General features: G+C 34.3%; 1 protein-coding gene across 1 annotated transcript in view; it reads left to right on the top strand.

Moving 5' to 3' along the window:
* Positions 1-27,616, top strand: part of LOC128983094 (translational regulator orb2) — a 734,652-nt gene that overhangs the window by 362,554 nt on the left and 344,482 nt on the right. The window contains exon 2 of the mRNA XM_054402252.1: positions 8,504-8,621. Coding sequence (XP_054258227.1) covers positions 8,504-8,621 — 118 coding nt within the window. The remainder of the gene's footprint in view (positions 1-8,503; positions 8,622-27,616) is intronic.

Below are 27,616 nucleotides of genomic sequence, written 5' to 3'. Positions count from 1 at the left end.
ACAATGTATTTGATGTATTTTACGAATATGTCCTATTTAGCCTACCAATGTATTAAAAAACTTTACTCGAATGTTGCCCAGACTGAGTAGCCTAATTGTGTATTTTAATCGATAACAATTTGTACCAAGTTTAGCCAAAGGATTTTTTTATAATTAATTGTGATGTATTCAGGTTTATTTCAGATCGGCTTTAAATAATGATTTGATCACATAATTAGTGTATGTTTACAACTATCTAGGTATGAAGCTGTAAGAGCAGGTAGCTGCACTCTCCCAGTGGCGGGAAACTCTTTACAATTATACCGACACGATATTGCCATCAGCAGCTATTGTCTGAGGCGGACGAACTTGAGGTGTTTTGCCGTGTTTTTGCAACGTTCGCGCCTATTACCTTCAGAAGTGAAGGAGTTTACTTTAAGTTTGTGTTCCATCTTACAGTTTCGCATTTTAGCATAATGCCTAAAGGCGTTTTAGATTGTGTTAATCTGCATTTACATAGTTTTAAATACGCGAGATTCGGCTTTTGTAGAGTTTTGAACTATATGTGTATTTTCATATTAATTTTAATAAGTACATTTTTACATTACACTAGGGTATGTATGTTGGTATGATTTGTAAAAAGCTTTAGGATTACCTCTCTAAAAGGTTTTGAGTTCATAGCACCAGTCGAGTATGGAAAATACATATAGATGTATGTGTTATGCCAACTATCTCTACTTTGCCATAAGAATAAGAATAAGAAAGTTTATTGCCATTGACCAAGTTGTACATAGGAATAGGCATTGTCAAATTACATTAAATAAAATATCACTAAACATGTTCATATCTATAGATAACAAAAATTAAGAATAACGATTGAGAGTTTTTAATTTACAGTATGAAAGATTCGGCTTTAATTTTATAATTAATTTTTTTCCTTAACTGAGTAAAATGGGTTAGCTATGAGCCAGTTATGAATTTTTGACTTAAAAAGAGGAAGAGAAAGGTTGTCTGCCTGAAGAGGCTCAGGCAGCTTATTATAAAATTTCACACAATTAAGTTTAAAAGAATTACCTGTGATGGCCAGTCTGTGATGTGGTATATCCAGTTGGTCCTTGTTTCGTGTATGGTGGAAATGGTAATTCTGCCTGGTGGAAAACTCATTGAGATTAGCTTTAGTGTATATAAGTACATTGTAGATGTATAAGTTAATGATTGTGCAAATGTTTAGTCTGACAAAAAGTGGCTTGCAGTGCTCCGCAGGGCCAGCCCCCGACATAGTGCGGATGACTTCTTTTTGTATTAGTAGAAGCTCATGAACATGGGGGGGGAATGGCCCCAAAGTTGGATTCCATATTGAATGTGGGATTGAAACAGTCCAAAGTAGGCTAGTTTGAGATATTCAATGTCAACAAAAGACTTGAGTTTCCAGAATAGACATGAAACTCTCGATAGTTTTTTGCTTAAATTTGTGATGTGAGTTTTCCAATTTAATTTACTATCAAGGTGAATGCCAAGAAGTTTGACTGAATGGTCTAATTTGTTTGAAGAGAGTGAAAATTCTATTTTCTGGGTTTTGGATTGGTTACAGATGAGTTTATTTGTAGAAAACCAGTTTAAAACACTGTTTTCTGCATTAGAAAGTGTTTCTGAGAGCTTTACAAGATCTTTATCAGAAGTAAAAATTGTGGTGTCGTCTGCATATATAACACTGTCAATAGGGATGTTACATGGAAGATCATTGACTGTGGCAATGAAAAGAAAAGGGCCCAGGACCGAGCCCTGCGGAACTCCTGCTTTAATTGCTGTCAATGTTGAGTTTTTACCCTCCACACTAACAAATTGCCTCCTGTTGGTCAGATATGATTCAATTATGTCTATTGAGTTTTTATTAAGTCCATAAAATTTGAGTTTTGTCAGCAAAATGTCAAACGGAATGCAATCAAAAGCTTTTGTTAAGTCAAAAAGAAACATGGACACAGTATTTTTATTTTCAAAAGCATTAATAATGTAATTGGAAATGTGAGAGACTGCCATAGTGGTTGATCTACCAGCTCTAAAACCAAATTGAGAGTCAGACATCAACTTATTGGAATCAAAAAAAATATTGAGTTGTTTCAACATAAGAGCTTCAAAAACTTTAGATAAAATTGGAACTATTGAGATTGGACGATAATTTTGACAAAGGTTTTTATCGCCCTTTTTATAGATTGGAGTTACTTTTGAAATTTTAAGTAAATCAGGAAAATAACCATTACGGAGGCAACTATTGAATACAGTAGAGAGAGGTGTAGAAATGTAGTGTATAGTATTCTTGATTATATAATTTGAAAGCCAAAAATGGTCCATGGTTTTTGAATTTGAAAATTTTGAAACTGTTTTTATTACCTCGTCTGGTGTGATTGATGTCCATCTGTTGACATCATGCTTGTTTATCATCTTAAGCTGCGTACACACTTGGCGAACGTTCACGACGAACATGTAAGCCGTTGTACGCCGAACAAGGAAAAAACGTTTTCTGAACGTTCGCTGAACATTATTTAAGCTGTTTGACGAACAAAATATGGTGTGCTGCATATTACATTATCAGCTATCAATGGCGTCGTCGGTGGTGGCATAGAGACAGTTCAAGAAGATTATTTTAATATAGTGGTCAGCACCACAGAGCCAGCCGACTTGGTAGCTGGTTGCCTATTCTCCAACTTCACTCGGATGTGGAACATTGATTTTTAAAATCTGATCAAATTAATAGGTAAATCAATAGGTCGTTCGCAGAGGCATCCAAAAAATTGAGCGGGGGTCATCAGGATTCCATATTAAATTGTTATAGACCTTCGCCATCGGGCTTCATAATTATTTTTACCAACAATTTTAAGTGAAGACAACATTTGTTTGAAGATAAAGATAAGATGTCCGTTAGCGCAATAACTCGAGCATAAATGATCCAATTTTGATGAAATTTGGCACAAACGTGTAAACCTACTTTTTTCTAACGAGTTTGCGAACCAGCATGATCGGACCATGGGAACGGGGCTTTATGGGTTTAAAAGTAGATTTTTCCCAATTATGACCCTAAAAACACAAAACTTCATAATTTCTTTCCATACCATTCTGTAGAGCTTAAAAAAATAAATAATTTCGTATATTGAAGCTTTGTTGTATGCCCAACGGTTACGGAGATAATTAAAAAAAATGTAAATTTAAAATTCCCTTGTTATTCTTACGGAGAATAAATAAACTGTTGTAGTTTGCTTATTTATGGATATATTTAACCCAAATTGGGAAATTGTGTTTATTTAATACTAAGCTATCGACATTGCAATAAAAAAAAAACGCATATCAATGTATTCCCTGTAGGTTTGCTACGGGAAGGGTATTTGACTATACGTTGGCATACATATATAAATATGACGTTTTTAGTCAATGATGCTACAAAAAGAATGTAATAATGAACCTAGAAGAATACTGTTTCTTTGTTGTTAATATTTGTATCCAATAGTCAATTATGTTACTTATAATTGAATATGAGTACTTATCACATGAATGATTCAACAAAGTGTCATCATACAACAACATTTATATGTTAATGCAAGACTCTTTTAAATAGGACCAAACTTGGTCTATCTGGAAGTAAATTATTCAACCAGACGGGTCTGGCCGTAAGGATTATACCTGTCCTGCATTTATAATGCTTAACCCGTCCTCAATTAACCCTGCTGTGCTTCGCCACACCGTCCACCAAGTAGGATTATGCTATCTATACGTGGCCGGTCGTCTGTAGCTTGATAGTCGTAACCAACGTGAAGTGGAATACTGTAGCTGTAAACCCCTTCTGTGTGACTATCGGAAACAGCAATTGGCAACATAAATCATCACTACAATGTATTTGATGTATTTTACGAATATGTCCTATTTAGCCTACCAATGTATTAAAAAACTTTACTCGAATGTTGCCCAGACTGAGTAGCCTAATTGTGTATTTTAATCGATAACAATTTGTACCAAGTTTAGCCAAAGGATTTTTTTATAATTAATTGTGATGTATTCAGGTTTATTTCAGATCGGCTTTAAATAATGATTTGATCACATAATTATTGTATGTTTACAACTATCTAGGTATGAAGCTGTAAGAGCAGGTAGCTGCACTCTCCCAGTGGCGGGAAACTCTTTACAATTATACCGACACGATATTGCCATCAGCAGCTATTGTCTGAGGCGGACGAACTTGAGGTGTTTTGCCGTGTTTTTGCAACGTTCGCGCCTATTACCTTCAGAAGTGAAGGAGTTTACTTTAAGTTTGTGTTCCATCTTACAGTTTCGCATTTTAGCATAATGCCTAAAGGCGTTTTAGATTGTGTTAATCTGCATTTACTTAGTTTTAAATACGCGAGATTCGGCTTTTGTAGAGTTTTGAACTATATGTGTATTTTCATATTAATTTTAATAAGTACATTTTTACATTACACTAGGGTATGTATGTTGGTATGATTTGTAAAAAGCTTTAGGATTACCTCTCTAAAAGGTTTTGAGTTCATAGCACCAGTCGAGTATGGAAAATACATATAGATGTATGTGTTATGCCAACTATCTCTACTTTGCCATAAGAATAAGAATAAGAATAAGAATAAGAATAAGAAAGTTTATTGCCATTGACCAAGTTGTACATAGGAATAGGCATTGTCAAATTACATTAAATAAAATATCACTAAACATGTTCATATCTATAGATAACAAAAATTAAGAATAACGATTGAGAGTTTTTAATTTACAGTATGAAAGATTCGGCTTTAATTTTATAATTAATTTTTTTCCTTAACTGAGTAAAATGGGTTAGCTATGAGCCAGTTATGAATTTTTGACTTAAAAAGAGGAAGAGAAAGGTTGTCTGCCTGAAGAGGCTCAGGCAGCTTATAAAATTTCACACAATTAAGTTTAAAAGAATTACCTGTGATGGCCAGTCTGTGATGTGGTATATCCAGTTGGTCCTTGTTTCGTGTATGGTGGAAATGGTAATTCTGCCTGGTGGAAAACTCATTGAGATTAGCTTTAGTGTATATAAGTATATTGTAGATGTATAAGTTAATGATTGTGTAAATGTTTAGTCTGACAAAAAGTGGCTTGCAGTGCTCCGCAGGGCCAGCCCCCGACATAGTGCGGATGACTTCTTTTTGTATTAGTAGAAGCTCATGAACATGGGGGGGGGGAATGGCCCCAAAGTTGGATTCCATATTGAATGTGGGATTGAAACAGTCCAAAGTAGGCTAGTTTGAGATATTCAATGTCAACAAAAGACTTGAGTTTCCAGAATAGACATGAAACTCTCGATAGTTTTTTGCTTAAATTTGTGATGTGAGTTTTCCAATTTAATTTAGTATCAAGGTGAATGCCAAGAAGTTTGACTGAATGGTCTAATTTGTTTGAAGAGAGTGAAAATTCTATTTTCTGGGTTTTGGATTGGTTACAGATGAGTTTATTTGTAGAAAACCAGTTTAAAACACTGTTTTCTGCATTAGAAAGTGTTTCTGAGAGCTTTACAAGATCTTTATCAGAAGTAAAAATTGTGGTGTCGTCTGCATATATAACACTGTCAATAGGGATGTTACATGGAAGATCATTGACTGTGACAATGAAAAGAAAAGGGCCCAGGACCGAGCCCTGCGGAACTCCTGCTTTAATTGCTGTCAATGTTGAGTTTTTACCCTCCACACTAACAAATTGCCTCCTGTTGGTCAGATATGATTCAATTATGTCTATTGAGTTTTTATTAAGTCCATAAAATTTGAGTTTTGTCAGCAAAATGTCAAACGGAATGCAATCAAAAGCTTTTGTTAAGTCAAAAAGAAGCATGGACACAGTATTTTTATTTTCAAAAGCATTAATAATGTAATTGGAAATGTGGGAGACTGCCATAGTGGTTGATCTACCAGCTCTAAAACCAAATTGAGAGTCAGACATCAACTTATTGGAATCAAAAAAAATATTGAGTTGTTTCAACATAAGAGCTTCAAAAACTTTAGATAAAATTGGAACTATTGAGATTGGACGATAATTTTGACAAAGGTTCTTATCGCCCTTTTTATAGATTGGAGTTACTTTTGAAATTTTAAGTAAATCAGGAAAATAACCATTACGGAGGCAACTATTGAATACAGTAGAGAGAGGTGTAGAAATGTAGTGTATAGTATTCTTGATTATATAATTTGAAAGCCAAAAATGGTCCATGGTTTTTGAATTTGAAAATTTTGAAACTGTTTTTATTACCTCGTCTGGTGTGATTGATGTCCATCTGTTGACATCATGCTTGTTTATCATCTTAAGCTGCGTACACACTTGGCGAACGTTCACGACGAACATGTAAGCCGTTGTACGCCGAACAAGGAAAAAACGTTTTCTGAACGTTCGCTGAACATTATTTAAGCTGTTTGACGAACAAAATATGGTGTGCTGCATATTACATTATCAGCTATCAATGGCGTCGTCGGTGGTGGCATAGAGACAGTTCAAGAAGATTATTTTAATATAGTGGTCAGCACCACAGAGCCAGCCGACTTGGTAGCTGGTTGCCTATTCTCCAACTTCACTCGGAAGTGGAACATTGATTTTTAAAATCTGATCAAATTAATAGGTCTTGTAATCTCGAAAAAATAATACGTTTTGTCTTGAACCAATTAGTGTGACAGATAGATTAGCAGTTACCTTGAGTTTTTTTTTATACTCTTATCATTACCTAATGAATTTGTTAAAAAAATATCCAGGCAAAGCATGTCAAACATTGTTCCGGAAGTGTACAGCACTAAGCGCCCCACACACTATCGAACATGCCACCCGACCTGACAACCTGACCTGACGACGGACCCATCATCCAACCTGACTTATGTCGGGTGTTTCCCACACACTGTCGAGCATGTTACCCAACAAGTCAGGTGAAATATTAGTTCTGAGATGGATTTCGAGACGACTGAGCTGCTCTCTCCGAACTGGACAAAAGTTCTTAGGCTTAACAAAAATTGCGACAGCTACCCCCACCCTCGCCCTCCGAACATTCTACGATGCGTCCACACTTACTAGATCGAACGTTCGCTGGGGAACAGCGACATGTTGGCGAACATTGTTCGTCATGTGTGGACGCACCTTTAGTCGCTAGTCTCACACATGTTATTATTTCACCCTGTTCAGGCGCTACATCAAAATATTACTCATTATCTTATCCACTACAGCACTATAAAGATTTTTTATTTGGCTCACATGCCAATTATTAACTAAAACTACAGGCCATTGATTTTGCAGACAGTTTAGTGGTCGCCAAATGTCCAGGCTGGGTCGACTGCCAACCTTTGTTTTATACCTCTGCAGTTCCCCTATATCTTGAGTTTTAATCCGTTCGTTGCATCCGTCCCTGGATGTTATAATATTTTTTTTACTATTAGTACAATACACACACAGTACAAGTAGCCATTATATACCAGAACAGCTGGTATTGTACCACTGTATCTACTAGTTATGCCATAGACAAATATGGTTATGCTCAGTCACATCTTTTGTAATTTACGTTTTAGTATCATCACATGTCTCGTTTCCTAGGCGTTATGATAAACTTGTCAAAACTTACTTTACTAACAAATTTTACTAACTGTCTCATGAAAATACATTAACAGTTAACTAAACCAAACTAAATTTATATCCCTTGTTCAAATTCTATTAAATTAAATGTGACGTGAAATATGATTGTCGACTAACTGGAAAAGATCACACGTAACCACACGTAACACGTAAACACGTAAAATCAAAATTAACTTAGCGATTTTATTATTACAAACCATCTACTTAATATTTATTTGGATTTAAGCGTGGTTTCTGTTTCCAAGGCTATTTTAATTCCACGGTGTCCCAAGGGTCCGTCCCAATATTTAAGATCACTTCTCTGTGCTGAATAAGCGGAGTGAAGATCAAACCAATGTTTACTTTCAATTCTTCCGCTGTTTGCCCGCGCAAAGGCTCCCGAATTGGGTTTTAACTTACAAACTCTATCTCCTTTGCGACTTAGTAAAACTTGTCTGTCGGTCTAAGATAGACCTTTAGACTTTTAGCTAGTCTACAAGTTGGAGATTTGGAGATGAATCAGTTAAATCGGGAGTCAGGGAGGGCTTTCACTTTTATATCATGTTGAGATTGCTTAAACGTATATTACAGACACTTACAATATGTCCAACTATTTTCAAGATACTTTGGCAATGTATGTTTTTATGTTTCTTATATATGTCGCACTGGATTTCGCCGACAGCGAACAGAAAGAACATTAAAGGTATCACCTCTCATGTTATTTACATTCCATAATGGATTCTTTGGTTTTGAAGCACTATTCTTGTTAAATGAAGTGAGTGATACCTTTCAAAGTATACGACTTTAAACAACGATGTGTATATTGTGTTAGTAAAAGTATTAGTACGTACATAGTACACATTAGTGGTGCTAATCTCACTCAGCTATATTTGTTACTATTTATATCGTATGTTTTATGTTACAGGAACGGACAATGGGCAATGCTAACGGAACCAGTCCTCTGGATAACATGCGGAACTTGGAACATTATCTCAGTGACATCATGCGAGGTACAGCAGACACGCCAGACCATCATCTCAAAGGTAACTTTATATATATAGCACTAGCTATGGCTTCATTTATGTTGTTGTTCAAACTCACACAGTTTGCACACAGTAAAACCGATTGACAATTTTGTCATATGTTCCTTTTTAACATATCATGTCCTCACGCTTGGTCACTACCTCACGTCTCGGCCTTCCGTATTGTAACTGATTACTCCTCTCATCTTTTTTGTACAGTTGAGTGGTCATCTTTTGATATGATCCTTACTAACATACTGTATATCCTCACGATTACCTTTCTCAAGGTGCACGATTCTTGAACACACTTTGGCTTTAGTCGAGTATTCATAAAATATCGCTTTTATAGCTCTTATTACTTTAGATCATAACAATCCTTTATCTGCGGTCGCCTAATCAGTTGCATACAACTAATTTTGTCACATAATCGTCTTTCCGAATACAGTATTGGGTAGAAAAAAAAATACAACATACATTGACGAACGGTTGAGCATGAAAAAAATCTCTTCTCTTTATGTATATAAACTTGAAACGATATTCTAACGAGTTTTGTGCCAACCAAAATCACAAAGGACAAGTATTCATGTTTAAAATAGTTTTATTACATTTTATATCGCACTCTTGAAAGAAGTTATGTTGAATAGTCCAAGCTCTCATCGTCTACTAGAACTCATATACCTCACAGTGCATTTGATATTTAGCGTGTTTCGAGGCACGGCAAGTTAAGAAGGGATTTATTCTGGGGCAGCCAAACTTCCATCGGGCTTAGTAACTAACTTCATAGCCAACTCCTCGTCCAAATCTTCCAACACTAGACAACTGTTATTAGCTCATAACCTATACAGTCACGTCTTGTCCTCGTGAATTACGATTTAACCAATAGTTAGTTTGTAGTTATTGTGTAGTGTTAACGTTATACTGTGTTGTGTGTGATTTTTTAGTAGCAATCCTAAACGCAATATTATGTTGTTTAGCACGACAACGAGATTGAGATTGTAGATTGCAGTTCAAAATTGCATTTTTTTGATGTGACGTGAAATGTGATTTATGAACGAAAAAGAAACAATTTGCCAATCGAAAATTCTTTCATGTAATGATAACCACTCAACATGACTTCCAACTTGTTTTTAAATTTTTGATGGATGAAAATCAGCAGCTGCTTAGGCGCAGCTGGTAATCGTTTCGTCTAACGAGAGTAATTAGACCATCGATGTGTCGAACTGTTGATAAGAATGCAACATCAGCTGCAACCGATGTAATAAATCGATAACAAATTTGGATAAGGGATTGATTACAATAGAATTTTACAACTTTTACTTCCTGGGGACTACAAAAAACTGGTTTACTACCTAGGGAGATCAGCAACGCATGTTCTAAACGGCTGTTGGTAGCTGCGGTATGACGGGAAAATAAGTACAGCTCTTCTTCACCGATTCTGTGCGTTTACTACAATTTAACTTGTAGCACTTTTGTATCCTAAACCAGTTTTGAAAGCACTCAAGCATTGGACTCAATTTCTGTTGAAAGCACAAACCCTTTCGGAATTTGCATAAAATGCAATCACCTAATAAATAGCGGTACTTTAATAATTAACTGCTCAGTTTCCTAGCAACAGACAACACATAAATCTAACGGTCGTATTTATAAAAACGTTTTTGTATCTCTTTAGTTTGTCACAACAAAAAGTAATTAATGACGTGAGCAACGCTTGCCTTCCACCTTAGATCCTGTCTGGGACGCAATTAAGGAAGATGCATGAAGATTATAGCGTCATGGCGTGGTGGCGAATAGCGCGCATAATGCTTCGTCATTAATATTGCTGTGAATAGCGGCCACTCTTATAATACCGTTTTAACCCAGAGAAAAGTAGCGCCTTCAGTTCAACGTCGTTCTACATTTTATCACAGTATTTCCAAAATGCCATTTATTTACCTATTGCTGTTTTGAGAATGATGGGAAGTTTTATCGAGTAATGTATTGTATATGTATTGTATATTTTTAAAATGTATATAATCACTAGTATGCAAAATCTTTTTATTTACATTATAAACTAAACAATTTTTTCATTGGGAAAAATATAACCACGCTGAAAGATTGACACAGGTGTATTTTGCAAAAAGTTGACTTCTTAACTAATTTAAGTTTGAAATCCACCTTGGACTAGTTTCTTCCGAATTTTGTTTACAATACGGGCTGTTTGATTGACAAAATGGAAAAGTGGGAACTTAACCTGACAGGAGAAGATGGAAGAAGGTAAATTTGATTGTAAAACAAATCACAGGGTCGGGGCTTTATCCCGCTCAGTCCCCGCCAGCGGCTCAAGTATAACTTTCTTGTTATTCTGAGCCTTTATTAGGTAACTTACCTGTACGCTCTGGACTTTTATTTTTGAAAGGTAAAATTATTTCTTTACTTTACATCCAACCTTAAAACAACGTTATTGAAATACGTACCTATGACTAAAGTTTTAGGATTGTGGTTATTTTTTATCTGAAACCTTTGTTCCCGCGCGATTATGGTACAAAATCCTTACGCATTATATTATTTTGTACTTGATAGTATTGATTTATTGATTATGTACATGAGCATAAGCAAATTTATGAAATAATTACCTGTTATGGTCTGTATTTCATGGTCTCTGGAAATCTATTTCGTTGTTATTTTAAATTCATTATACATATTGAATTGTAGCGACTTAAAGAAAGAAACGTTTTTGAGGCTTTAGAAAGCTGATTTACCGAGTCGTTTGTATTACTCTGTGATGGTGTTTAAAATGGGGTAAAATTGATAAAAAAAATTCATAGTAATAAAATTACTTTAAAACAAAATATACAAAGATTTATTTCTACTAACGTATAACTCTAGCAATTGTTTTTAATTTCAAGTGAGGTCAGAACATAATCGAACTAACTTATAACTCTAGTATTTGTTGGTAATTTCAAGTGAGGTCAGAACATATACGAACTAACGTATAACTCTAGTATTTGTTGGTAACTTCAAGTGAGGTCAGAACATAAACGAACTAACGTATAACTCTAGTATTTGTTGGTAATTTCAAGTGAGGTCAGAACATAAACGAACTAACGTATAACTCTAGTATTTGTTGGTAACTTCAAGTGAGGTCAGAACATATACGAACTAACGTATAACTCTAGTATTTGTTGGTAACTTCAAGTGAGGTCAGAACATAAACGAACTAACGTATAACTCTAGTATTTGTTGGTAACTTCAAGTAAGGTCAGAACATAATCGAACTAACGTATAACTCTAGTATTTGTTGGTAACTTCAAGTGAGGTCAGAACATAAACGAACTAACGTATAACTCTAGTATTTGTTGGTAACTTCAAGTGAGGTCAGAACTGTAATCAACCTTTAACTTAGGTCTACAATGGTAAATCCATGTACAAATTCGAAACTTAAATTTATTAATTATTATACAAATCTGATAGTGAAAGAAAAGAAAGGGGTTCACAATAAATTGTACAAACAGTGGGAAATGAATTTACTTTAGGCTAGGCCTATTACAATGGTTTTAATTATTTAAGTTCAATGTTATAATTTAGGCTACTGCAAGGATCTTTCTCAGGTGGGGTGATCGAGCGGCATTTGAAATTAATCTTGTGACATAAGCCTAATTAAATTTTGTTTTAAAATATAAAGTATGTTCGAATCATAGATTGGTTGAATTAATAATATTTCTGAATAAGTTAAGCTTCTATTAGTTCTTGACTTTGAGTATAAATGTCCAAAGGTTTTAAAAAAGGTTTTAATGGCTTCCACAGGGGAAAATGTCTATTGGAGTTATCTCACCAAAATTGATGTCTTCTTTGAAGTTAAGTTCTTGATGTTATAAATTATGAATGTTCGTCACAAGGATGGTTCTTCTTTCAACAAATTTCACTAATTTTGTCCGAATAATGTACTTTTTTTTATAAAATTTTGATATTAAATATGTAGTGTCTAATTTGCATCTTCATACTATCTTGGTTCTATTGGAAGTGATGATGGTCTGATGTATTGTTGCACTCACATATGTCAATGCCGACTTAATAATATAAAATTATAGGCCACTGTTTACACATATATTATAACAAATTTCATTTGCTAGAGAGCTAAATTATAATTTTGAAAAGTTATTTAAATAAATTTATGTTGAATTTGAAGCAATTTTGTTACAAAAGTTATAGGCTATTATATATTTACATGATATTAGGTTATTTGAAAATTTCTATATTATATTGTATTAAATTGATTACCTATTGGTCTGCATGGACAATTAATTACTATATATGGTTTGAAAAGGGATTGACATTTAGATAAAAAGAAAACATATGGTGGAAATTAAATTATTCTATAAAAAAAATATTGGTGAAAATATTGAATTGTTACAAAATCCCCGCAGAAATGGAGTTATAATGAAATTACTAACGACATTTCGAACTAACAATGAAAATATTTACACTGATTAAAACTGATAACAACTAACATACAAACAAGAAAAGAAAAAAAACAATAAATTATTACTTTGAAGTACATGAACATAACAAAACATTAATATCCTAACTAACATAATGAGAGATATTTAAAAAAACACAATATTTAAAGGGGTTTCCTAACTATATAGCATAGATGGATTTCAAGATCTTTATCCTTCACTAACTCCTATTATTTTTATAAATCATTTTCATAAAATGTATTATTATGTAATGATTCGTTTACTGTTCTATATACATACATTCATTTTATTGTTTTACGGGAAAAGGGAGGGGAATTGTTTCTATTATGACTGACGACTGTAGGCCTACACAACACAACAGGCGCGCACTAATCGCATCACTACTCTTCATGTTTGGAGGGAATTTTGGTTTGTTGGATCTTGAGGGGTGATGTACCTTTTGAGGGCAGAGACGTGGTAGGGTCCATATTCGTTTTCTTCTATTAGGTCGATAACGTTGTACGTTGAATGTCCTAATTGTTTGGATATTTTGAAAGGTCCCTCGAAGAGCTCGAAAAGTTTGGCGGTCTCGCCATATGCAGCGTTGGAAAGGGGGTGGTTTTTCACTAGCACAAGTTCTTCGATGTTGAAGGTTACAGGGTTGTTCCGTTGATTGCGTTTATTCGCTCTTTTCTGCCTTTTGGATTGGATTCTTTCTGAAGCGAGGAATAGTTTTCTTTCCAAGGGAATGTTTGGAGTAAAAGGATTTCTGATGTAGTTTTCCCAAAATTTTAAATCTTTATGTCCCAACTGTAGTTCATTTGGACTGAAACCTGTGGTTTCGTGGCATACTTCATTAAGACAGTTATTAATATCGGTTATGTAACTTGCCCAGTTTTGGTGTTGGTATGAACAATAAGTTCTCAGACATCTCTTAATTTCCTTTATCGGTCTTTCCGCTAGATTATAACAAGGGTGGTATAGGGGGCTGTACACTGGTGTAATGTTATGTTTTTCTAAAGATTCCGTCCAAAGTTCACTTTTAAACTGTGTCGCATTGTCCGACTGAATGCGTCTGGGAAATCCAAATTCTTTGAAGTGGTGGTCAAATAATTTGTGGAGGATAATTTTGGTAGTGGCACGTTGCATGGGGTATAGTTTTACGAACTTGGTATATATATCAATGATTATTAGGATGTATTTCACATTGCTTCGGCTGGCAGGTAAGGGTCCTATGACATCAACGGCAACTTGAGCATTCTTGTAGAGACATTGAACTCCTTGAGCAATTCCTTGATTTGGATGGGGATTTGATTTACAGCGTTGACAAATATCACATGAGGCAAGTATAGTTTTAATCCTCCGGCGCATATTTTTGAAAATGAAAGTTTCTGATAAGAGTTGATGACATTTTGTGGCTCCACAGTGTAAATAATAATGGTGACACTCCCATACTAATCGTTCTACTATATTATTCGGGACGATAATCAACCATTTGTTTTTGAGTCTTTGGTACAGTATGTTGTTATGTAGCCTGTAATTTTGGGAAGTGTGTTGGTGATCAGGATGTTCTGGTCCATTGCTTAAAATTTGGTAGAGCGGTTGTAGGTGGTGGTCTTCTGACTGATGATGGGACAAATTTTGAAGTTCATGTTGTAGTTCAGGATCCTGGATTCGTTGGATGTAATTTAATGTGAGTTCTGTTGGTGAATTTGGGAAGTTGCTGTCGGTTGGTGTGATTCTGCTCAAAGTGTCGGCAGTGATGTTTTCAGTTCCTTTTCAATGTGTGATGTTAAAATCAAACTCTTGAATGGCCAAAATCCATCTTGTAAGCCGATTGTTTCTTAAGTGGCATGTTTTAAGCAAAGTAACCGCATGGTTGTCAGTGATAATATTTAACTTTGAGCCCAATACTAAGTATCTAATTTTCTGCAGACAGTAAACGATTGCCAAAAGTTCCTTCTCTGTTGTTGTATATCGCTGCTCGGCAGGTTGTAATGTTCTAGACAGGAACATAATTGCAGCTTTATCCCCGCTGTCCAAGTATTGATATACATGTCCACCAATAGCGACATCGGAAGCGTCAGTTTGCAAATGGAACGTCTTCTTGGGATCTGGGTGAAATAGAACACTGGTTTTAAGGAAGAGGTTTTTAACTTCTTGGAAGGTCTTATCGTCTTCTTTCGTCCATATGAATTTATTCTTCTTTGAAGTGAGTCGTAAAAGCGGGTAAACAGTACTGGAGTATTTGTTGAGGAACTTGTTATAATAATTAATACATCCTAAGAATGACTTCAATTCGGTTCTATTTTTAGGTGTAGGGAATTCTAGTATAGGCTTGATTCGGCTCTTATCCATTTCTAAACCGCTCTCAGTGAGGGTATATCCAAGGAAGGGGACAGAACTTTGACAAAATTTGGATTTGGAGAATTTGGCGGTCATGTTAGCTTCTTTTAGTTTGTTGAAAATGTAACTTAGATGTGTTAAGTGTGACTCAAAATCGGGCGATACTATACAAATGTCGTCAATGTAAATCATAGTGAAGTCTTTCACTGATTCGTCAAACACTTGGTCAAGAGCTCGTACCAAAGCGGCTTGCGACGTTGATACGCCAAACGGAGTTACTTTGTACTGATAGGTCTTCCCGTTGAATTGAAAGGCGGTGTATTGTTTTGACTCTTCAGACAATGGGATTTGCCAATAAGAAGAAGTAAGGTCTATACTGCTTATAAACTTAGCGTTGGGACATCTAGCTAATAATTCGTTTACGGATTGGTTACATTCGTAATCAGGGACAATTACTTGATTTATGCTTCTCGCATCTAAACACAGGCGGATCTCTCCTGACTTCTTAATGACTGGTATAATGGGGTTTACAAAAGTACTATAACATTTTTCGATCACGTTTAAGCTTTCCATTCGTTCGATTTCTTGAAGGACTTTATCTTGATGAGCAATGAGAACTGGGTATGATTTCTTCTTAAAATTTTGAGGATTTTCAACTTTTAAAGTATGTTTGTATTTGTTGCAAACTCCTGGTTCGTCTGAGAAGACATCTTTATACTTTAGTATTAGAGATTCAAGTTTAGAACGCTGTTCTTCATTAATTAACTGATTATCGGCAAGAGAACTTTTGACTATCCCTGGTAAAATGCTGCTTTGAGTTTTGCTTGTTTGTGAACTGTAACTATGTGTATTTATTTCATTTGTATTATTATATATTAAATCATCTTCATAATTGTATGTTTCACTTGTATTGTAGTTAATGTAGCAAGATATTCCGTCAATAGTTACCTCTCCAAACTTCAAATTCACATCATTATTATTAATATTTATATTCATTGATTTGTGTTCGAAGTCGATTCTTGCATCCCATAAGCTTAAAACATCTGTTCCTATAATTAATGATCTTACTAGGTGTGGTACAAGCAAAGTTTGTATGTATGTTGGTTGATTATTCACTTCAAATGGCAGCAATAAGATTTTAGATACCCGTTTAGATTTCTCTCCGGTAGCAGTTTTAATGAATGTGTTACTAACAGGGAGTTCTTCAAATTCAGATAATTTATGTTTATTTTCGTTAAACCAATTTTCGTTTAGACAGGTAATGTTAGAACCTGTGTCAACTAAAGCACAGATAGGAATATTACTGATTTTTACATTTATCTCTGGGCAGTTTGCTTTAAAATTGTTAGTACAAAGTTCATCTATCGTTTCTTCAGTCAATAGGAATTCACGGTTACAACAAATTGTGTTAATATGTAAAGGTTCTATGTTATTTTGGTTATAATTATTTATTTGATTATTTGGTCTGTTTAGTCCGATTTGATTCACAGGCGCTGAAGATTCTAGATTGTTGTCGTTAATTGGCAGTGTTGTATACAGACCGGCAGTTTCGACAGCGCCTACCCGTTTAAAGGCGGCTGCCCGCTGTACTGTTGTGCCGTACTATTAGGCGGTCGGTATTGTGAAGGAACTTGCGAAATTGAATTACACATTTGGACTTGCTCTGATGTTGGGTACTCACGGTCGTGGAATTGATTCGTGTTATGTTGAGGATTGTGAGTAACCGTCATGTAATTCACATTGCCTCGCTGTTGTTGTGGTGGTGGTGGATTTCTTGGCTGCCAACTTGGATTAGGTTGGGGCCGGTGGTTTTGATAGTACTGAGATTTTTCTATCTTTGGATTGTAGGTATGGGGATTAGTGTTCTGATAGTGATTTTGAGCTTGAAAGCTGGGTCGATTTTGGTAGTTCCTCCGATTGTTATGGTAGTTATTAGGATGATTGTTCCGATTTTGATTATTGTGAGATGGTGTTGGACTGGAGTTATTTTTAGGCCGTTTCTCTGCGTCGTGTAGATCTTGTCGTTGAAGTATTGCTTCAAACTCGTACACACTGCTTGCATTTTGCACACGTCGTGCGTCTTGAATAAGTGGGCAAAAATGGTCTGACAAAATAGCGACTATTTCATCTTCAGTCAGCGCTGGAGTGAGGGATCGTAGCGTGATGACTCGTTCAATAAAATACTCGGATCAAGTTAACTTTCCGTTAGGCTTGTATTGTTCGGATTCGATTTTGTGCTTGATTGCCCGTTGAAGGTCACGATTCCAATACTTGGAGATAAATTGTGTTTCAAAATCTTCCCATGACTTCAAATCATTTTTTACCAATGAAAACCATCGTGAAGCTTGGTGTTCAAGGCTTGTTTCAAGAACGTCTTTTAAGATTTCGATAGGGCTTTGCTCCGTGCTTTGCCGTGAAAGTACTTTTTGGTAATATCTCTTCAGACGTGTTAGATATTCCAAGGGATTATGGGATCGACCACTGAATTTAGGTAAAGTCAAATCATTGGTTAAGATTGAACTTCCACAGGTTACATGGATTTGAGGGGGTAGAAAAGTGGTTTCCTGTTTCAGCTTTTGTTCAAGGTCGGCTTTAATATTAGTAAATTTAGCTTCTTGTTCTTGTATGAGGTTTGTTACTTGGTTAAGTGTTTCTGTTGTTTGCCGAATTGTGTTTTGGTTGTATTCAACTACCGGTGCCAATTCATTTCTTATTTCAGTGGTTTTTAAATTTACATAATTTTCTAAATCTGATTTAGTGTTCTGGGATGTTTCATTGATGTTTAGGGTTAGTTTGGTTTCAATTTTGTGACTTTCGTCAGTGATGATTTGATTGGTCTTAATGCGCTCATTAGCTACAGTATTGGACACTTCTTTTCTAATTTCATCATTCTGTTTATACACCTTTTTAATTATGTTGTGTTCAATTTGTTGTAGTTCCAAAGTCTGTACTTGTTGGATAGCACGGATTTCGTCTAGTTCCTTGCGCATGTTGTTTTGATTTTCTGATAGAGTGTTAAATTTAGTATTTAATTCATTTTTAACCTCGTTTTTGACATCATTTAGGCCCTTATTAAGTTTGTTTTCAACACTAACTACTTCAGTTTTTACTTCATTTAGACCTTTATCGATTTTATTTCCAAGCAGTTCAAATAATGAAATTAATTTGCATTGAAAATCATCCGTAACGACTGTCGTCTTAGTTGGTGAGGCATTTACAGATGTGGTGACGTCATAGTTAGAGTTTGTTAGAATCAGCTGTCTTGTAAGTGTGGAGGGAGAATGAGACGGGATAACATTGGAAGTCTTCGGTGGCGTTCGGGTGTTGTCGTCGGCGAAGTCCGGTATCGGCGGCAGCTGTTGCTGTTTCTGTTGGCCTTGACATTCAAGATGGCGGTTTCCAGTTTCTGCTCGAGAAATGGCGTCTGTCATGTTTACTTCTGCTTCGGTTTTATTAAACTCGGTGAAAAGTTCGTTATTATTGTGCCCGGGTAGATTGTTTGATTGTTCGACTTCGTGTTGTGTTATTACGTTGTCAGGTTGTGCGGGATTTACGAACGAACTATGTTGTGTGAATGTTGAAGTGTTATTATTGTCACTAAGATTGTCAGTGAGGACTTGAACGTTGTCAACTGTGTCAGTCATAATTATTGGGTTGGGAATGGTATTGCGGGACCTTAAATTATAATTATGGGGCATGGGATTACACAAGAAGGGAAAAAGGATATTGTTTACAGTTATGGTATGTTAACTTAATAAATCTCTTTAACTAAATTGTGAGTTGTTATTTCTCTGTCTTAACTGCTAACAAAACTCGTTCTAAGGTTTCAAAATTGCTTCATTTGGATCACAAGATTAAATTCGTTGCCAATACGTTGGTGCGCCATTTTTGTAATCAACCTTTAACTTAGGTCTACAATGGTAAATCCATGTACAAATTCGAAACTTAAATTTATTAATTATTATACAAATCTGATAGTGAAAGAAAAGAAAGGGGGTTCACAATAAATTGTACAAACAGTGGGAAATGAATTTACTTTAGGCTAGGCCTATTACAATGGTTTTAATTATTTAAGTTCAATGTTATAATTTAGGCTACTGCAAGGATCTTTCTCAGGTGGGGTAATCGAGCGGCATTTGAAATTAATCTTGTGATATAAGCCTAATTAAATTTTGTTTTAAAATATAAAGTATGTTCGAATTATAGATTGGTTGAATTAATAATATTTCTGAATAAGTTAAGCTTCTATTAGTTCTTGACTTTGAGTATAAATGCCCAAAGGTTTTAAAAAAGGTTTTAATGGCTTCCAAAGGGGAAAATGTCTATTGGAGTTATCTCACCAAAATTGATGTCTTCTTTGAAGTTAAGTTCTTGATGTTATAAATTATGAATGTTCGTCACAAGGATGGTTCTTCTTTCAACAAATTTCACTAATTTTGTCCGAATAATGTACTTTTTTTATAAAATTTTGATATTAAATATGTAGTGTCTAATTTGCATCTTCATACTATCTTGGTTCTATTAGAAGTGATGATGGTCTGATGTATTGTTGCACTCACATATGTCAATGCGACTTAATAATATAAAATTATAGGCCACTGTTTACACATATATTATAACAAATTTCATTTGCTAGAGAGCTAAATTATAATTTTGAAAAGTTATTTAAATAAATTTATGTTGAATTTGAAGCAATTTTGTTACAAAAGTTATAGGCTATTATATATTTACATGATATTAGGTTATTTGAAAATTTCTATATTATATTGTATTAAATTGATTACCTATTGGTCTGCATGGACAATTAATTACTATATATGGTTTGAAAAGGGATTGACATTTAGATAAAAAGAAAACATATGGTGGAAATTAAATTATTCTATAAAAAAAATATTGGTGAAAATATTGAATTGTTACAGAACATATACGAACTAACGTATAACTCTAGTATTTGTTGGTAACTTCGAGTGAGGTCAGAACATAAACGAACTAACGTATAACTCTAGTATTTGTTGGTAACTTCAAGTGAGGTCAGAACATATACGAACTAACGTATAACTCTAGTATTTGTTGGTAACTTCAAGTGAGGTCAGAACATAAACGAACTAACGTATAACTCTAGTATTTGTTGGTAACTTCAAGTGAGGTCAGAACATAATCGAACTAACGTTAAACTCTAGTATTTGTTGGTAATTTCAAGTGAGGTCAGAACATATACGAACTAACGTATAACTCTAGTATTTGTTGGTAATTTCAAGTGAGGTCTAAACATATACGAACTAACGTATAACTCTAGTATTTGTTAGTAACTTCAAGAGAGGTCAGAACATAAACGAACTAACGTATAACTCTAGTATTTGTTGGTAACTTCAAGTAAGGTCAGAACATAATCGAACTAACGTATAACTCTAGTATTTGTTGGTAACTTCAAGTGAGGTCAGAACATAAACGTACTAACTTATAACTCTAGTATTTGTTGGTAACTTCAAGTGAGGTCAGAACATATACGAACTAACGTATAGCTCTAGTATTTGTTGGTAACTTCAAGTGAGGTCAGAACATATACGAACTAACGTATAACTCTAGTATTTGTTGGTAACTAACTCTAGTATTTGTTGGTAACTTCAAGTGAGGTCAGAACATAAACGAACTAACGTATAACTCTAGTATTTGTTGGTAACTTCAAGTGAGGCCAGAAAATAAACGAACTAACGTATAACTCTAGTATTTGTTGGTAATTTCAAGTGAGGTCAGAACATATACGAACTAACGTATAACTCTAGTATTTGTTGGTAACTTCAAGTGAGGTCAGAACATAATCGAACTAACGTTAAACTCTAGTATTTGTTGGTAATTTCAAGTGAGGTCAGAACATATACGAACTAACGTATAACTCTAGTATTTGTTGGTAACTTCAAGTGAGGTCAGAACATAAACGAACTAACGTATAACTCTAGTATTTGTTGGTAATTTCAAGTGAGGTCAGAACATATACGAACTAACGTATAACTCAAGTATTTGTTGGTAACTTCAAGTGAGGTCAGAACATATACGAACTAACGTATAACTCTAGTATTTGTTGGTAATTTCAAGTGAGGTCAGAACATATACGAACTAACGTATAACTCTAGTATTTGTTGGTAATTTCAAGTAAGGTCAGAACATAATCGAACTAACTTATAACTCTAGTATTTGTTGGTAATTTCAAGTGAGGTCAGAACATATACGAACTAACGTATAACTCAAGTATTTGTTGGTAATTTCAAGTGAGGTCTAAACATATACGAACTAACGTATAACTCTAGTATTTGTTAGTAACTTCAAGAGAGGTCAGAACATAAACGAACTAACGTATAACTCTAGTATTTGTTGGTAATTTCAAGTAAGGTCAGAACATAATCGAACTAACGTATAACTCTAGTATTTGTTGGTAACTTCAAGTGAGGTCAGAACATAAACGAACTAACTTATAACTCTAGTATTTGTTGGTAACTTCAAGTGAGGTCAGAACATATACGAACTAACGTATAGCTCTAGTATTTGTTGGTAACTTCAAGTGAGGTCAGAACATATACGAACTAACGTATAACTCTAGTATTTGTTGGTAACTAACTCTAGTATTTGTTGGTAACTTTAAGTGAGGTCAGAACATAAACGAACTAACGTATAACTCTAGTATTTGTTGGTAATTTCAAGTAAGGTCAGAACATAATCGAACTAACTTATAACTCTAGTATTTGTTGGTAAGTTCAAGTGAGGTCAGAACATATACGAACTAACGTATAACTCTAGTATTTGTTGGTAATTTCAAGTGAGGTCAGAACACAAACGAACTAACGTATAACTCTAGTATTTGTTGGTAATTTCAAGTGAGGTCAGAACATATACGAACTAACGTATAACTCTAGTATTTGTTGGTAATTTCAAGTGAGGTCAGAACATAAACGAACTAACGTTAAACTCTAGTATTTGTTGGTAACTTCAAGTGAGGTCAGAACATAATCGAACTAACTTATAACTCTAGTATTTGTTGGTAATTTCAAGTGAGGTCAGAACATAAACGAACTAACGTATAACTCTAGTATTTGTTGGTAATTTCAAGTAAGGTCAGAACATAATCAAACTAACGTTAAACTCTAGTATTTGTTGGTAATTTCAAGTAAGGTCAGAACATAATCGAACTAACGTTAAACTCTAGTATTTGTTGGTAATTTCAAGTAAGCTCAGAACATAATCGAACTAACGTTAAACTCTAGTATTTGTTGGTAATTTCAAGTAAGGTCAGAACATAATCGAACTAACTTATAACTCTAGTATTTGTTTGTAATTTCAAGTGAGGTCAGAACATATACGAACTAACGTATAACTCTAGTATTTGTTGGTAATTTCAAGTGAGGTCAGAACATATACGAACTAACGTATAACTCTAGTATTTGTTGGTAATTTCAAGTGAGGTCAGAACATATACGAACTAACGTATAACTCTAGTATTTGTTGGTAACTTCAAGTGAGGTCAGAACATAATCGAACTAACGTATAACTCTAGTATTTGTTGGTAATTTCAAGTGAGGTCAGAACATAATCGAACTAACGTATAACTCTAGTATTTGTTGGTAATTTCAAGTGAGGTCAGAACATAATCGAACTAACGTATAACTCTAGTATTTGTTGGTAATTTCAAGTGAGGTCAGAACATAATCGAACTAACGTTAAACTCTAGTATTTGTTGGTAATTTCAAGTGAGGTCAGAACATATACGAACTAACGTATAACTCTAGTATTTGTTAGTAACTTCAAGTAAGGTCAGAACATAATCGAACTAACTTATAACTCTAGTATTTGTTGGTAATTTCAAGTAAGGTCAGAACATAATCGAACTAACGTATAACTCTAGTATTTGTTGGTAATTTCAAGTGAGGTCAGAACATAAACGAACTAACGTATAACTCTAGTATTTGTTGGTAATTTCAAGTGAGGTCAGAACATATACGAACTAACGTATAACTCTAGTATTTGTTGGTAATTTCAAGTGAGGTCAGAACATAAACGAACTAACGTTAAACTCTAGTATTTGTTGGTAACTTCAAGTGAGGTCAGAACATAATCGAACTAACTTATAACTCTAGTATTTGTTGGTAATTTCAAGTGAGGTCAGAACATAAACGAACTAACGTATAACTCTAGTATTTGTTGGTAATTTCAAGTGAGGTCAGAACATATACGAACTAACGTATAACTCTAGTATTTGTTGGTAACTTCAAGTGAGGTCAGAACATAATCGAACTAACTTATAACTCTAGTATTTGTTGGTAATTTCAAGTAAGGTCAGAACATAATCGAACTAACGTTAAACTCCAGTATTTGTTGGTAATTTCAAGTGAGGTCAGAACATAAACGAACTAACTTATAACTCTAGTATTTGTTGGTAATTTCAAGTGAGGTCAGAACATAATCGAACTAACTTATAACTCTAGTATTTGTTGGTAATTTCAAGTAAGGTCAGAACATAATCGAACTAACGTATATCTCTAGTATTTGTTGGTAATTTCAAGTAAGGTCAGAACATAATCAAACTAACGTTAAACTCTAGTATTTGTTGGTAATTTCAAGTGAGGTCAGAACATATACGAACTAACTTATAACTCTAGTATTTGTTGGTAACTTCAAGTGAGGTCAGAACATATACGAACTAACGTATAGCTCAAGTATGTGTTGGTGTGTTGGTTTCAAGTGCGGTCAGAACATAATCGAACTACGGTATAACCCTAGCATTTGTTGTTAATTCAAGTAAGGTCAGAACATAATCGAACTAACGTATAACTCTAGTATTTTTTGGTAATTTCAAGTGAGGTCAGAATATAAACGAACTAACGTATAACTCTAGTATTTGTTGGTAATTACAAGTGAGGTCAAAACATAATCGAACTAACGTATAACTCTAGTATGTGTTGGTGATTTTAAGTGAGGTCAGAACATAATCGAACTAACGTATAACTCTAGTATATTTGTTGGTAAATTCAAGTGAGGTCAGAACATAAACGAACTAACGTATAACTCTAGTATTTGTTGGTAATTTCAAGTGAGGTCAGAACATAATCGAACTAACGTATAACTCTAGTATTTGTTGGTAATTTCAAGTGAGGTCAGAACATAATCGAACTAAGGTATAACCCTAGCATTTGTTGGTAATTCAATTCAAGTGAGGTCAGAACATAAACGAACTAACGCATAACTCTAGTATTTGTTGGTAATTTCAAGTGAGGTTAGAAAATAATCGAACTAACGTATAACTCTAGTATTTGTTGGTAATTTCAAGTGAGGTCAGAACATAAACGAACTAACGTATAACTCTAGTATTTGTTGGTAATTTTAAGTGAGGTCAGAACATAATCGAACTAACGTATAACCCTAGCATTTGTTGGTAATTTCAAGTGAGGTCAGAACATAAACGAACTAACTTATAACTCTAGTATTTGTTGGTAATTTCAAGTGAGGTCAGAACATAATCGAACTAACTTATAACTCTAGTATTTGTTGGTAATTTCAAGTAAGGTCAGAACATAATCGAACTAACGTATAACTCTAGTATTTGTTGGTAATTTCAAGTGAGGTCAGAACATAAACGAACTAACGTATAACTCTAGTATTTGTTGGTAATTTCAAGTGAGGTCAGAACATAATCGAACTAACGTATAACTCTAGTATTTGTTGGTAATTTCAAGTGAGGTCAGAACATAAACGAACTAACGTATAACTCTAGTATTTGTTGGTAATTTCAAGTGAGGTCAGAATATAAACGAACTAACGTATAACTCTAGTATTTGTTGGTAATTTCAAGTGAGGTCAGAACACAATCGAACTAACGTATAACCCTAGCATTTGTTGGTAATTCAAGTGAGGTCAGAACATAAACGAACTAACGTATAACTCTAGTATTTGTTGGTAATTTCAAGTGAGGTCAGAACATAATCGAACTAACGTATAACTCTAGTATTTGTTGGTAATTTCAAGTGAGGTCAGAACATAATCGAACTAACGTATAACTCTAGTATTTGTTGGTAATTTCAAGTGAGGTCAGAACATAATCGAACTAACGTATAACTCTAGTATTTGTTGGTAATTTCAAGTGAGGTCAGAACATAATCGAACTAACGTATAACTCTAGTATTTGTTGGTAATTTCAAGTGAGGTCAGAACATAAACGAACTAACGTATAACTCTAGTATTTGTTGGTAATTTCAAGTGAGGTCAGAACATAAACGAACTAACGTATAACTCTAGTATTTGTTGGTAATTTCAAGTGAGGTCAGAACACAATCGAACTAACGTATAACCCTAGCATTTGTTGGTAATTCAAGTGAGGTCAGAACATAAACGAACTAACGTATAACTCTAGTATTTGTTGGTAATTTCAAGTGAGGTCAGAACATAATCGAACTAACGTATAACTCTAGTATTTGTTGGTAATTTCAAGTGAGGTCAGAACATAATCGAACTAACGTATAACTCTAGTATTTGTTGGTAATTTCAAGTGAGGTCAGAACATAATCGAACTAACGTATAACTCTAGTATTTGTTGGTAATTTCAAGTGAGGTCAGAACATAATCGAACTAACGTATAACTCTAGTATTTGTTGGTAATTTCAAGTGAGGTCAGAACATAATCGAACTAACGTATAACTCTAGTATTTGTTGGTAATTTCAAGTGAGGTCAGAACATAAACGAACTAAGCGTTCCAGCTGGCTAACTTTAGCTGTTTAATAAACAACCGACTTCAGTTTGCCCCTTTCCCTACATCTCCCTCATGCAGTATTCCGGTGTATTGATACATCTAATAAACGTGTTTACCAATCTTTTATTTATAACTTATCCAATTTAAAAAAAGCATTAATTGGGCTTGATTGAATAACATATTCTTCTGATAACAATTGTGTACATTTATTTTTATTTTTCGATGTTGCACTACGTTTCAACTATCGTTAAACATTATCAATATTTATAAACGAGGATCTACTTACTAATATATACAGTACATATTACCTAATAGAAGTAAGTATTTAATCACCTTTGTGGCCTCTATAACTCCGCCCAACGTCGTAACGGGGCCTTAGGGAATATTTTGCACAATTTCACTATTCTTTGTTATCCAAATGGCGAGTCATTTGTTTTTTGCCTTCCCCGAAAGACATTTATAATCCTCTTATGGCCATCAGTCTTAGTGTACTTACTATCATTCTGTGTAATTATCTTTTACTTGTTTACTTTCACAATTCGCTTAGAATTTAAGATTTATCTAATATCGTGTCATCCTTGTCTTGTCTATTAAATTACTCAGTATTTCTGAATAGGTATAAAAACCCACATTACTTATCTCTTAATGCAATAAATAGATATACACTTAAAATGTGTTTAAGCGTATTTTTGACGCTTAACGATTCCTTAGAGAATATTCAATGTAGGGAAACTCGACGAATGTACAATGTTACTTTAGGCGGACAAAAAACATCGTAAAATAGTAACCGCAATTGAACTAAACAGGTATGTTGCCATTTGTCAGCCTAAAGAATGCACATCGCTGGTTTTCTGGAATTCACAAATAAACTTGTCAGGAATAACTTTGTTTGTCCGAATACAATGCCTCGGAATACTTTCATTGCTAGTACTGTACATTAATTACATCACTTTACCCACTTGATTGTCGTTTTCAATCTATGTTACTAATAAGATAGAATTCGTACTTCTTTAAAATCTCATCGTGATTTTGGAGCTTAAAAATAAATCTGTTACGTGAAGTAAAAATATCACGTGGATTAAATACTGATTGTAGTAACAACAACATGTTTTTCACTTCCTTGATCTAGTATAAAGATGGATACATCTGTTTAGCATGACAAGGGGTGGGCTGTTGTGGGCTATGGATTTGTTCACTAATCTAGTTTACTAATTCTCTTTTGTCTGCTTTTTAATTATTTGCAATATACTGTAGTAGCACTATGAATTACTGACACTATAAGAGAATTACTGCCGTGGATATAACTGGGAGTTGAGAAATTATTTATTAAACATTGGATTGATTATCGGTTGTGAACCACTATTTATAAAGCGGTTTCCATTTTAGGCTAGTTACAGACGTTTTATACACAGCCAACCATGCTAATAATGTAACAGTTTAACTCTCTTTGCTTTGTAATTTGGAGGGTTAGAGTTCTCCCAACCAAATAAAAAACACATTG

Source organism: Macrosteles quadrilineatus, unplaced genomic scaffold (assembly GCF_028750875.1).
Source record: "Macrosteles quadrilineatus isolate MER2022 unplaced genomic scaffold, UCM_ALF_1.0 Scaffold_1__1_contigs__length_201487025, whole genome shotgun sequence".
NCBI lineage: Eukaryota > Metazoa > Arthropoda > Insecta > Hemiptera > Cicadellidae > Macrosteles > Macrosteles quadrilineatus.
Note: the sequence above shows the minus strand (reverse complement) of the source record. Positions and strands in the feature narration are given on the sequence as shown.